Source organism: Rhinolophus sinicus, chromosome 14, assembly GCF_057876585.1.
Source record: "Rhinolophus sinicus isolate RSI-liver-muscle chromosome 14, RSI-T2T, whole genome shotgun sequence".
NCBI classification, from domain to species: domain Eukaryota; kingdom Metazoa; phylum Chordata; class Mammalia; order Chiroptera; family Rhinolophidae; genus Rhinolophus; species Rhinolophus sinicus.
This window is the reverse complement of record NC_142514.1, coordinates 44,616,411-44,628,426: the sequence shown is the minus strand read 5'-3', so window position 1 is coordinate 44,628,426 and position 12,016 is coordinate 44,616,411. Positions and strand designations below refer to the sequence as shown.

The window sequence follows — 12,016 nt, the reverse complement described above, 5'->3', positions numbered from 1 at the left end:
GAAGCATGAAGAACTTTTTGCTAGTAAAAATTCATACAAATAGATGCTATTTGATGATCATAAGGGCAGCATTCAAAGCCACTCAAATAATATGCAAAATTTAATCGTTTATAACTAGATTTCAGTCCTGGGCATATAGTTACAGTATTTTATATACCCAAACACCCAGTCATTTCCACATCTGGTGTAGTTAGTAGTACCTGAGGGTGGTGCTCAGTTGGATCTGGGCTTGGCTCTGCAAACTCATGCTGCAACCATCACTGGGGATCCGTGCCTATCACTAAAGCCTGTGCAGTGAGGGACCAAGGTTGGGTGTGGATTCTAGTGCCTAGAGCTGCATCAGTGACCGGCGCCTGGTCTCAGCCATACTTACTTGGTGAGGTGGGGGAGGCTGCACCTCCTTCTGTTGAAGTGGTCGGAGGCTTTGTGTCTGGCACCGGCAGAGGCACAGGCCTGGCCATCGGTGGTGGCGGCGGCGGTGGCAACATGGGGGTGGGAAGGAATGGGTTGTGCACTTTGCCTTGGCTACTCCCGTTGGGCTGCAAGAGGGGAACAAAACAAAATGCACAAGAAAAGGAAGAAACAGACACGAACCATTAGTTTCTTCTGAAAACAAAAGATTCCTTAGGTACCTTTTATGCAAATTACTATGTATTCTCGCTGTTAGAATTCTTCCATTAGAGCATATGGATGAAGAATTGCTGGGTTGTTTTTAAAGCATTCCACAAAATACAGTCTTAGGCACACATGCGCAATGCATCCTAAGCTTCTTTTGAATTACATTGACCTTCTTGGCATCTGGTTGTACAAAATGACCTGCTAGCTTTTGCTCGAAATGTTTCAATTCTGTATTAACTGCTACCTTCATCATTCTCATGATTACTAAGTATTTATTTAATATTAGGTTGGTGCAAAAGTAACTGAGGTTTTTGCAATTATTTTTAACCTTTTAAACTGCAGTTACTTTTGCACCAACCTAATATATGTGCTTTATAGATTGCAGAATTATTCCATCATGTCTATTTATATAGATATAATGAAGTTCTCTAAATATGCTTTTGAGATAAAAAAATATTTTATTTTCACTCCTCAAAGTTGCTATTATATAACATTTAATAAATATGTTAAGTGAACATAAAAAAATTTCTTACACATATTGTATAACACCGGACACAGAAACTTTAGAATTCAGCTGTCAAAATTCTGCTAAGAAAAAATATCACTTCTAATTTTGATTTAAATTATATAAGCATATGCCAGAAGAATCATATTTATTTGGCTGCCCGATGTTAAAACAACCAAATAACAGCTCTTTAACAAAAGAAAGTTTCCCTCTGAAGAAAACAATAAAATCCATTTTATTTTCAAGTTTTTCAAAATGGTCCCATGAAGAGAACTGACTGAAACCCTGTAAAATTGTGATCAAAATGCAAAATTGGGCATTTGACAGTTATAGAGGATGGTGTCAAGACTATTAAAAAAAAGTTAGAAATTTAAAAGTCACATGCTTGATCTTGAGCCTGGTGACCACTTCAGCTTTTTCATGGTTTCCCAAGTGGCCTGACGCCAGACTCCACTGACACTATTCAATCAACAATAACAGCTCCTATTTAGGCTATAGTCCCAAATCAAACTTCAGTTGAAGGAGATGCTGTTATCCCAGGCTTTTAAGTTTAAGTTTAATAATTCTGCAGAGGCAGTCTCACTTCCTCATCAACATTCACTTATATATTTAGTGTTGTTCCTCAAAGACTATCTCGTCTGACCATCAGAATGTGGTGCTTTCTTGCCAACAAACTTGCCTGTGTGTTATTTCTGAGTGGGCTAAAAGTCCATAAGTGAACTCTTTAGAATAAGCCAAGCAAATGAATACACAAGCAAAAAAGAAAAAAGGCACCATATTGATTTGTTGTCTAGACAGAAATGTATCTGCTAACACATCACCAGACATTAGTCAAAGCTGCCTGTTCTGTCTCAGATATGCAGAATCAGGTATTTCTGCAAGGGAAGAAAATCAGTGATAGGGCCGTGTGATGTGAGATTCTAAATTAGGTGATAATAATTATAGGTAACCTGTGGCTTCATGTGCAGTTATTAGGGGAAAAGGAAAATCCCGTTTGGCTTTCTGCTAGTCACTATTTGTTATTCATCATTACTATTATCGGCCTTGGGATACAGCTCTCCATTGTAAACATTCAGTTCTATATTGAAATAAAATTTGTGATTTTTAAAAATTACTTTAACATTTGGAATATTATTTCAAATAGAGATTGTTTGGTTTATTTGAGAAAAAATAAAAACATTCATTTGAAACTATTGAATACTGTTCAGCTTTATACAAAGATAAGTGGGAAAGATAACTACTTGCAGAAATAACAAACCATAATAAACTGTACTTCTAGCATCTTGAGTTCAAGTACTGGTCAACTTGATCTAAAGTGTTAGAAGACTGTATTTTTTAAAAATATCAACTTAGTTGATCTGAAACATCTGTGGCCCCTCATCCCCCTGCCTCTCCCTACTACCTCAAATCATTATTTAAAATTATTTGGTCTTTCTATTTGGTTAACTGTGTGAGCCCTAGGGTTAGTATGCATGAGGTGGAATTATCAGCCCACAGACCTTAGAAGGTTATATAGTTCACCCTTGAGATGATTTATATCCATAAACTTGACAGTTGCGAACATAACACAAACACTGTTTTTAAACCCTGGCCAATCACTCTTAGAGTAAGTTAACTTTCCCACAATCTAGAATAAATATGACATTTGCCGGCAGTCAGTCAGCACAACATTAGAGCACAATGTCACATGGTCATAAGGTTTCCCCTTGTTATTTTTACATTCAGTTAATATTTCTAAAGAAATTGAAAAAAAAAAAAAAAGAGGTTTCCTTACATTGAGGAACCCCACCTGTCCAGCCTGCTGACCAGCATCAGGGCAGACAAGTTGGACAAACTCTTTCAGCGTCTCCTGAGGGTGATAGCGGATGGCTGGGTGTGAGAAGTAAGGCCCAGGCTGCTGGATAATGGGTGATGTCGGAAAATGAAGAGTCGATGGGGTTGCGTGTGGACTTGCTGTAGGAAAAGAAAACATCAGAGTTATGAAGAGAAAAAGGTGCTTTGCCACAGCTTTTAAACCTGATTCAACTTCCTTTTTTTAAAAAAAAAAATTTGTTCTCCTCACCCAATTCATAGTATTGCTCATGTAACTGAATTTAACACTGGATAGGTCTGATAGATTTTCTTCTTTAAGGCTCTAAGACAAACATGGAGGTTAGATTAGGGTAGAATTGCAAGCTGTCTTTCTATTTTCAGTGGACATGAGTTATAAAGGCATTAATAATCCTTGGTGAAGCTGAAGATTATTCATTACCTTAAGAGCCTTTTTAATGAAGCAAGCAATAAAAAATGTATTTGGTAGATTAGACCTGATTTAACTGACATTACATATGACAAATTCTAGTTTGCACATATGGATCCCCTTTCATGCTGAGCTATCCATAGACAATAATTCATTGTTAAAGCTCTTATACCCCTTTCAAGGAAATTTCTAGGGACTAATTCAGGATGAAATTTTTTTGAAGTATGTAGTAAATGATCACATAATGAACCTGTGCAATTTGGGTGCATCACTTTACATGGAAGGTTTACGTCGCCCTTTTTTGCCATTTCAAAGCCAAACTCAGAAACGCATACATGTTTTACAGTAGGGGAACTCACAGGCTGAGTAGGCAGTGACCCCTGCTAAACTGTTGGCCCTCTGCTCATAAAAGCTGATAAAAGACTCAGACAACTATTACTCCCTTATATTTGAACCCTGCCAAATTTCATTGGTACGAGAAGCTTACATTAGATTAAAAAACCTATGTGAGATGCTGAATAATTTTCCTGAGACACTTCTGCCCTTGAGTTGGAAGGGTGATTTATAAAACCTGCTGCAGGATAAGAGCCACACATGGGAAAGACTGAAGATACTCAAACCGAGTAACGCCAAGATAGCAGCTCTCACTTCTCAATGAGGCTCAGAGACACAGCTCCCAAATAAAAGCAGATGAGAGTATTTATCTTTCCTTACTTTTTGCGGTTTAAATCGTTAAACTCAAGGAGCCCCTGCAAAGAGAAAACAAAGGAATACCCAAATTTTTGGAGAATAAGATTTTCCTAATACCGAGAGTGACTCATAAAACTGAAGAGAAACATGAGCAAGACAGGGCACACCTTATACCACTATCCCATTGGTATGGCTGAGGACTTAAGAAAGGATGCATACATATTGATCCTGGGTTCTCTGTTCTTTACTGGGATGTCTTCAGAATTGGGGCACTTTCTGACTAATAATTGGAATGGATAGGACTTGAGGTTCAGAATGGCATCTGTAGTTTTTAAAGAGTGGAAATGGTGGATTGGAGTAGAAGCAACAGTCCAGTCCATGCTTTGCAGATGACCTGATGGGACCCTTTCATTCATGCAACCTTTAACCTATCCAGCAAATATTCATAGGCTTCTACTTTGGGCTTCGGATACAACATTGAGGCAACACAGACAAAGTTCTGTCTTCAATCATACAATGGAGGGCATCTTGAATATAATCTAGTCAAACCAGAATTCTTGTCACCTTCCACCCCTCATACTTGCTCTTCTCCCAGTCTTCTCCATTTTAGTAAATAGTTCTTCCATCCATTTAATAATTCAATGCCGTATCCCCAGAACAGTTTCTGGCACTCAATAAATATTTGTTGAAGTTATAATGAGTGACTGAACTAATGAGTGGTATAGGAATGAACAAAATCACCATACAAATAAATGTAGACTTAAAACTTTTCCTCTTTTTTTTTTTTTTTTTGCCACCTGCCAAAGAGCCAGGGAGCTTGTAGAAAAACTGGTCAAACTTAGGCCTTCATACACAAACGATAAATCTTGGGATCTATTATTGCCTCTGAGTTAAAACTCACAAGCTAAAAAGTTAATTGGCACTGGTCATCTCTTACTCTGCCAATTGTGCTATTGTCTTTAAAGAACCAAAGAGATTTTTTCTCATCTTATGTGGTATGTTCTTCACTGCTGGTAGCAAGAAACTTTGACCCAGTGCCCTACATTTGATGGAATAGTTTTTAGTTAGGGATGGAATGTGGAATTTTCCAACTGAGGCTGGGAATGCACAGAGCATAACAAAATGATACATTCAACTTTTGCAGCTTGTCAACCCCCAAAGGTGGCAACCCCATTGTCAAGAGTCCCTGGGAAGCAGACCTCAAGTGGCAAGGCTGCAGGTGCTCAATAAAGTGATGAATGATTGTTAGATTATGAGTGGTGGTGGCCAACAGAGAACGCTGCCTCAGGGAAAAAATTCACTTGAGCAAAGATCGGGCTGATTAAAGTTAAAGAAGCTTAATAGAGGAAACAATTCAGTAGGATCTTGGAATCCCTCCCTTAATTGTTAATAAATATCCTTGCCCTCTTTTTGTTGTTGTTGTTGCTGTTAAATATGTACAAGAAAATCATTAACAAGTTAAATTTAGACTTAGTTTCTTTGTTACATTTTACTAAAAAATTTATTCACCTCCTCCTTGTGGCATAGAGTTTATTTGAACACAAACCTGAGAATACATGGAATTAATTCTACAATGACTGATTTATAAGGATCAATTAATTCTTAATTAATACCAGGAAATAATTTAGACTGTAATTCCAATTAGACAGTCGCCAAGTCTGCATTTCAAAGGGTTATCCTTTACAACCCCTACTTTCTCATGCCTGGACTTTCTGGTTCAGCCATTAGTTGACTGTAGAACTGGATATAAATCATTCAAAATACTGAGCTTTAATTTCTTCCAACAGAAAATAGTTGTGTGAAAGACACTGCAAAGTTCTGTTCAAGATTTTGAAATATATGCTATTTTTCTGGATACCCTGCAAGTAACAGCCTTTTACTGAACAATGAGAGCCATCAGGTTCCTCCATTGTTCTAAAGCTCAGACTTAAGATTTCAGCAATGTCAAAGTTTTCCTTCTTTCCTATTTCTTGTTTTCCCCCTTTTCTCTTGGATTCAATGCTTTTAGGGTGCCTAAGTTTTTGTCTTAGCAGTCTGAAATCATTTTAGAAAATGTCAATGGGGCTAAATGAATCAAGCAATCAATCATTCAATCAGTAAGATTCATTAAATGTTATTCTGAGACTGTCAGAGCAGACCCTATAAAAGAGAAACTACATTACGAATCTGGCTTGGTGCTAATGCAAGGCACAAGGAATGGTGTGAGTCCAAATTTCTGATGGAGAAAAACATCTCTTATGGATGTGTGTGTGTGAGTAGTTGACACAATAAAAAATTATAGCACATTATGTAAATGCATATTTAGATCCTTTAAAATGTGCATTATTTACTTGAGAGTCAATAAAGGCTTTTCTCAAGTGGTTACAGTTTATTGCAGTGCATCCATCTGTATCCATGTTGATGTTAATACAATTTTGTGTATTAAAAGGCCCTGCAAAATTGGCTGCTTCTGGGGTCTAATACTCTTAGTACCCTAGGCCAGGAGCAGCAGTGTTAGAAACACTCCCCTCTGGATGGATCTCACTACTGGTTTAAACTTTAACCACAGGCCAGACTTGTTTAAAACAACTGCTTGGGCTTTTCACAAAGAATACAAATAAGATGAGAAGGAAGGAAATTTGATCAGGTTTCTTGGCTGGAATGGCATTGCATACATATTCTGAACCAAGTTGCCAAAGTGAAAGAAACGGAGAACCAGAATTTCCCAAGGGTGTAGGGCTCCGTTATTTATTACAAAATGATCATATTACTGAATACTTAAAAAAAAGAAAGAAGCAGGTCAGGCAGGTTAGTTGACTTGTTTACACATATACACCCACCCAAGTCTTTAAAATACTCTCTTGGTTTCAGTTTGCAAGAGAAAAAATTTTAAATTAATACAATTGAATACAGATAGATAGATATAGATAGACACAGTAGATATGCATACATACATCTATCTATCTATATCTATATAGTTAATATAAAAATGTTTCCTCCTTTAAAGTAAAACTGATTAAGACTGGGGGAGGAGAAGGTCAAGGTCATTACTATATTATTGTGAGTGCTGACAGACTTTTATGATCCAACAGTGATTCTTAGTCTAAGAGTCCACTGTATGGAGGTTACACGTGCTTTTAGACACATATTCTAGCTCAAAAAAGACGATGCCAGGGAGGCATGGCCACATAGGTTTGAAACCTTGCATTTCGTTCTAAATTTCTAAATTTTAGGAAAGAAAAAGAGATAGAATAAAGCAATCCCTCCTTACCATTTTCAATGGTTTTGCCAAAACTCAACCTCCAAGAACTCTAATAACCCTCCCACATATTTCCTCAAATCAAAATTTCATGGGTTGAAACATGTTCTTCTATTTAACCCTGACATTGTCTTAATTGCTTTATTCATTGTCCATAACCACTGCAGCATCTCACAGATTGGACAGAGACTCAGATTCTTTTCATGTTAGCGTTTGCTTCCTGGCACCAACCCTTAAATCCTAGTCTCTCTTCTATGGGAAATGCCGAAGAAAAGCTGTCAAGAGGGTGGGGCACAAACACTAAAATGTAATTCCCCTTCAGGTGCAGTGTGCTCTGAAGGCAGCATTGCACACGGCCTCCTTCCCCCATAGAACGGAACAATCACTCCTAAGCCCTGGCATTTGCAAAACTTCACAGCCTTACCATTAATCAACACTAAGTTAGTGGCAACAGGTGAGCGTCCATACTGTTTCTTTCTGTTAGCACCATTACAAGAAAAAGAGACTCATCTGTCTTCAGCAGAAAGATGTTCTTTAGACAAAAATAACCATTTCCATGGAGTAAAAGGTGGCATTGAGAACTCCTGACTACTCATATTTAGAAGTAAAGATTTTAACAAGGCAGAGCTCTAAAAGGAGAAGAAAGTAGAAGGGGGAAAAAATGCACTTAAAAAGAAAAAAAAACAACATGCCTTCTATAAGGGCAAATGGAACTTCAATTGTTTGGGTTGTCAACTACTATGTATTTTGCTTCTTCAGAAATTCAAAACCACAGTATATAATGCCATTATAGCCTACCTAAAGCGGAGAAATTTATCTTAATGGTCCATAGCTATCATTTATAAATCATGCATGAGTCAGACCTGCCATTTATGAAAGCTTAGAAGTTTGGTGTTACGGGATTTATTTTAACAGAGAGACAAAGAAAAAGGAATTGGCAATGGGTTTCAGAACTTTAGGAGGCAGAGCCTTTTCTAAATAACAAACCTTTGACTCAAGACAAGCCAAGGTTTTCAAAACATATAGTGAATATTGCTAACATCACTGAGATGTGTGTGAAAGGACCTGGATATGTCAAATGAGAGAAATATATGACACTGCATGATGACTTGGAAAACATCAACATTTTTATATTATTGCTACCAGACAAAGTGACTTTATGCTACAGGAGACTTCCAAGGTGGTTGATATATTCTACTCCATTTGAATTAAGGGGATCTTCAGGGTGGAGATCAAATTCCAGTGTCTTTTGGAAAACATGGGAGAGAGAGGGAGAGAGAGGGGGAGAGAGGGAGAGACTGACCAAGGTCTTTAAAAATTTTTATTGAGATCCATTTGAGCTACTTAAAGACCTTTCTTGCTCAAAGACCCTGGCATATAGTCGAGACCAGGAGTTGGCCAACATTTTCTGTAAAGGCCAGAGAATAAATAGTTTAGGCTTTGCAGGCCACATGGTGTCTGCTGCAATTACTCAACTTGCAACTGTAGTGCAGAACCAGCCATAGATATTACACCAACAAACGAATGTGGTTGTATTTCAAAAATAAATTTATTTTCAAAAACAGGCAGAGGGCTGGATTTGACTTGTGGGTGCTTTGCTGGCCCCTGGTGTAGACCCACATAATTCCTGTTCACTCTCCAAACACCTGCAACCCTCTGCTTTTGAGCTGAGCACCTGACAATCACTGCTCCTTCCACCTCTTCGCTACCAAACCATGTCCTTGTCCCAGCAGGCCTTTCTGCTGACGCCTCACCTGTTTGAAGCTTTCCAAAGCAATGTGCTTGCTTTCTATATCTCTGCTAACTATCCACGGTCACTTTCTTTTTTCTTTATTGGGAGTTCATACCTTTAGACCACCTTTACCCATTCCCACCCACCACCACCACCCCACCCCCCGTCTGTAGCTCTTTGACCCTCTTCACCATTATTTAACATGCTTTGGTCTGAGCTGGTTTCCCATACCTGTGTGGGTATCACTTCAAGTTAAATGTATGAGTCAGAAAAGCCGAGTGGTATACTATGAGGACCATGGGCTTTGGAGTCAGACAGAGATGGTTAAATTCCAGCTCTATCATTACCAGCCATTGCTTCAAATTTCTGAACTTCGCTGATTCAGTGCTGCCATCTATATAATGGGGCTAATAATACCTCATAGGTTTGTTATGAGGATTAACCTAGACAATGCATATAAGGCACATGGCATAGTTCTTGACTCCATGGTTAAGTGACCAATAAATAGCTTCCTTTATTGGTAATACCATTACAGGTAAGGGTGGGATGGGAAATGAATAAATCGGAATTTGCGCCTATGTGCTAGGACCTGTTCCTATTGCAGAATACGCAGTGGGAAGGAAGGGTAAGAAAGAGCAAGAAGTACCTATCGCCTATCTGTCTCCTGGACAAATGAACACATAAATATTGATGAAAGAGGATGTATTATCAGTATGGATATGACATGAGGGTCTTGAAAAAAAATTCCACATAACAACAAAATGTGAAAACAAAGCAACAATAGCAATAATTTTGATCTAACAGTCATAGATAAAATGGCCTATGTAGGTTCTTTTAGACCAAATATACGTTAATCCTTACCTTTGCTTAAATATCAGACTCTGACACTTAACCTAGGAAATTAGAACTATGGGGCTGTCTCCATTTAGACTCTATTTTCCCCATAGATTTGCAATCCTTGAGTGTCCATACTGACCTACCCCTTCACCATGTAGACGCCTGCTACCCAGGCCCCCTTTCGTCCTAACCACATTCTGAGAATGGCCTCCACACAGCGTCCCCAAACCCACATACAATGGAACTCTCTATCATTTCCCTTGAAAGGCCCACCATGTTAGTTATTGAAAGTTACTTATCAGAGATACATGTTGAACGCTAAAAAAAAAAGTTATTTTTAGAATATCTGAGGTACTTTTTTGGAACATTTTCCACTTAGATAAAGGGACTTGGGTTTTAGTTTTGTTTCTGCCATTATTTATCTTAAAAATGTGGGCAACTTCTCTCCTCCAGTTCTCTCACACGCAAAGTGAAGAGTTTGAACTAAACAACTGCTACAGTGCACGTTATCTTTCAATTCTAGTGGGCGTATAGAATTCAGCCTCTGGGATTATTACACTGATAAATAATTCAGTACAATTGATGCATAGTAATAACACTAATATCTAAAAAAATCTAAAATAAGGGAGCACGCGTCATCTAAAAGAAATTTTTAAAAAGGTTTCTGGGATATTAAGTTCTAGGGTATATGAGACTCAGGCTCTAAGATGACTTCGCTTGGGAAGGTTGTAATATTTAGAGTTTTAAAAACCCTGAGTGTGCTAGTTCAAGCTCTGTGAGACAGAGCGCCAGCCTTTGGATGCTGCCAGAACCTCTTCTCCGAATATACTGTATTTTTGCATCAACTGCCTAAGCTGCCATGATGGATGATGTGAAATGCGTTCAAACACCACACAACAGCTGGGATTATTGGAGATACTAAGAGTGGCTGTTTAATAAGCAGAGTTGACAAGACTCCAGTTCCAGGAAAGGAACTTGAGCTTTTATATAATATGCAAACAATATTATGAAATAAGAGATGAAAACTAAAAAACAAATCCAAACATTAAGGGGGAAAAGAACTCCCACCATAGGTGGATGATCACAGAGGTTAACAGAAATAGGCAGGGAATCCTCTAATGACCTGTCAGAAATGCACTGGAATCACAAACGGCAGCCCCGCAAAAGAAAATTTCACAAGTAGAATCTGTGGAGGGTCTCTAGCCTCTCAGAGGATTACCAAGGGCTGGGACCTGTGCTGTTTGCAGGTCCTTGCAGACATTAAAAAACAAAAGGGCAAAAACAAGCAAAAAAAACCCCTGCCGGCCCCCTCTCCATCCCCTCCCCACAATCTCAGGATGACAAAACCCCCCCATTGACTTGTAGCACTCCCCCCACCAAATTGTCAGGTTCATATTGTAGTTTAAGCCCCCATTTCTGAGCTGTATGATTACTAAAGCATAGGTTACTTTCAAAGTATCCTCCTGAATTCAAAATATCTTCCTGAATTCACCCCATAGAATTTAAGAATTTATTCCTACTGTTGATAGATTTCCTACAAGGGGAGGATGCATAAGAAAAATCAGCACAGTGTTTGAAGTGTTTGAAGTCAGGGGATCAAGTTTTATTTATGTTTAATTTAATTTAATTAAAGTTTTTCAATTACAGTTGACATTCAATACTATATTAGTTTCAGGTGTACAACATAGTGGTTAGACATTTATATACTTTATGAAGGGATCACCTTGATAAGCCTAGTATCCATCTAACACCACATAGTTATTACAATATTACTGACTATATTCCCTGTTCTGTACTTTACTCAGGATTCAAGTTTTTATCCCAGGTTGGGTATCAACTAGCTCTGTGCCAGCCTCCTATGCTCCTTAGTTTCCCCTACCGTGAAATGGAAATTATATGTCTTGTATGGGTTTTAGAGCTTAATTATTCTGAGTCGGAAATCAGTCACTGCCTATGTTAATCTAGGCAGTTATTTAACATTTCCACGCCTGCTTTGCTTGTGTGTAAATTAGGTAAAATAGCATGAATTAAAACTTTTTTTCTGAGGATTAGAATTAGTATATATAGGTGCCTAGTATACAGTGGGCTCACTCATTTAAAAAGTATGTGCTGACTATGTTATACACCTGAAACTAATATAATATTGTATGTCAACTG

General features: G+C 38.1%; 1 protein-coding gene across 12 annotated transcripts in view; it reads right to left on the bottom strand.

Moving 5' to 3' along the window:
* Positions 1-12,016, bottom strand: part of NFIA (nuclear factor I A) — a 562,979-nt gene that overhangs the window by 54,045 nt on the left and 496,918 nt on the right. For 8 of the 12 annotated variants that reach the window (XM_074334806.2, XM_074334804.2, XM_074334808.2 and 5 more), the window contains 2 exons: positions 2,898-3,076; positions 374-539 (listed from right to left, as the gene is read on the bottom strand). In XM_074334806.2, coding sequence (XP_074190907.1) covers positions 374-539; positions 2,898-3,076 — 345 coding nt within the window. The remainder of the gene's footprint in view (positions 1-373; positions 540-2,897; positions 3,077-12,016) is intronic. The other 4 variants (XM_074334805.2, XM_074334807.2, XM_074334811.2 and 1 more) reach the window with 1 other exon arrangement.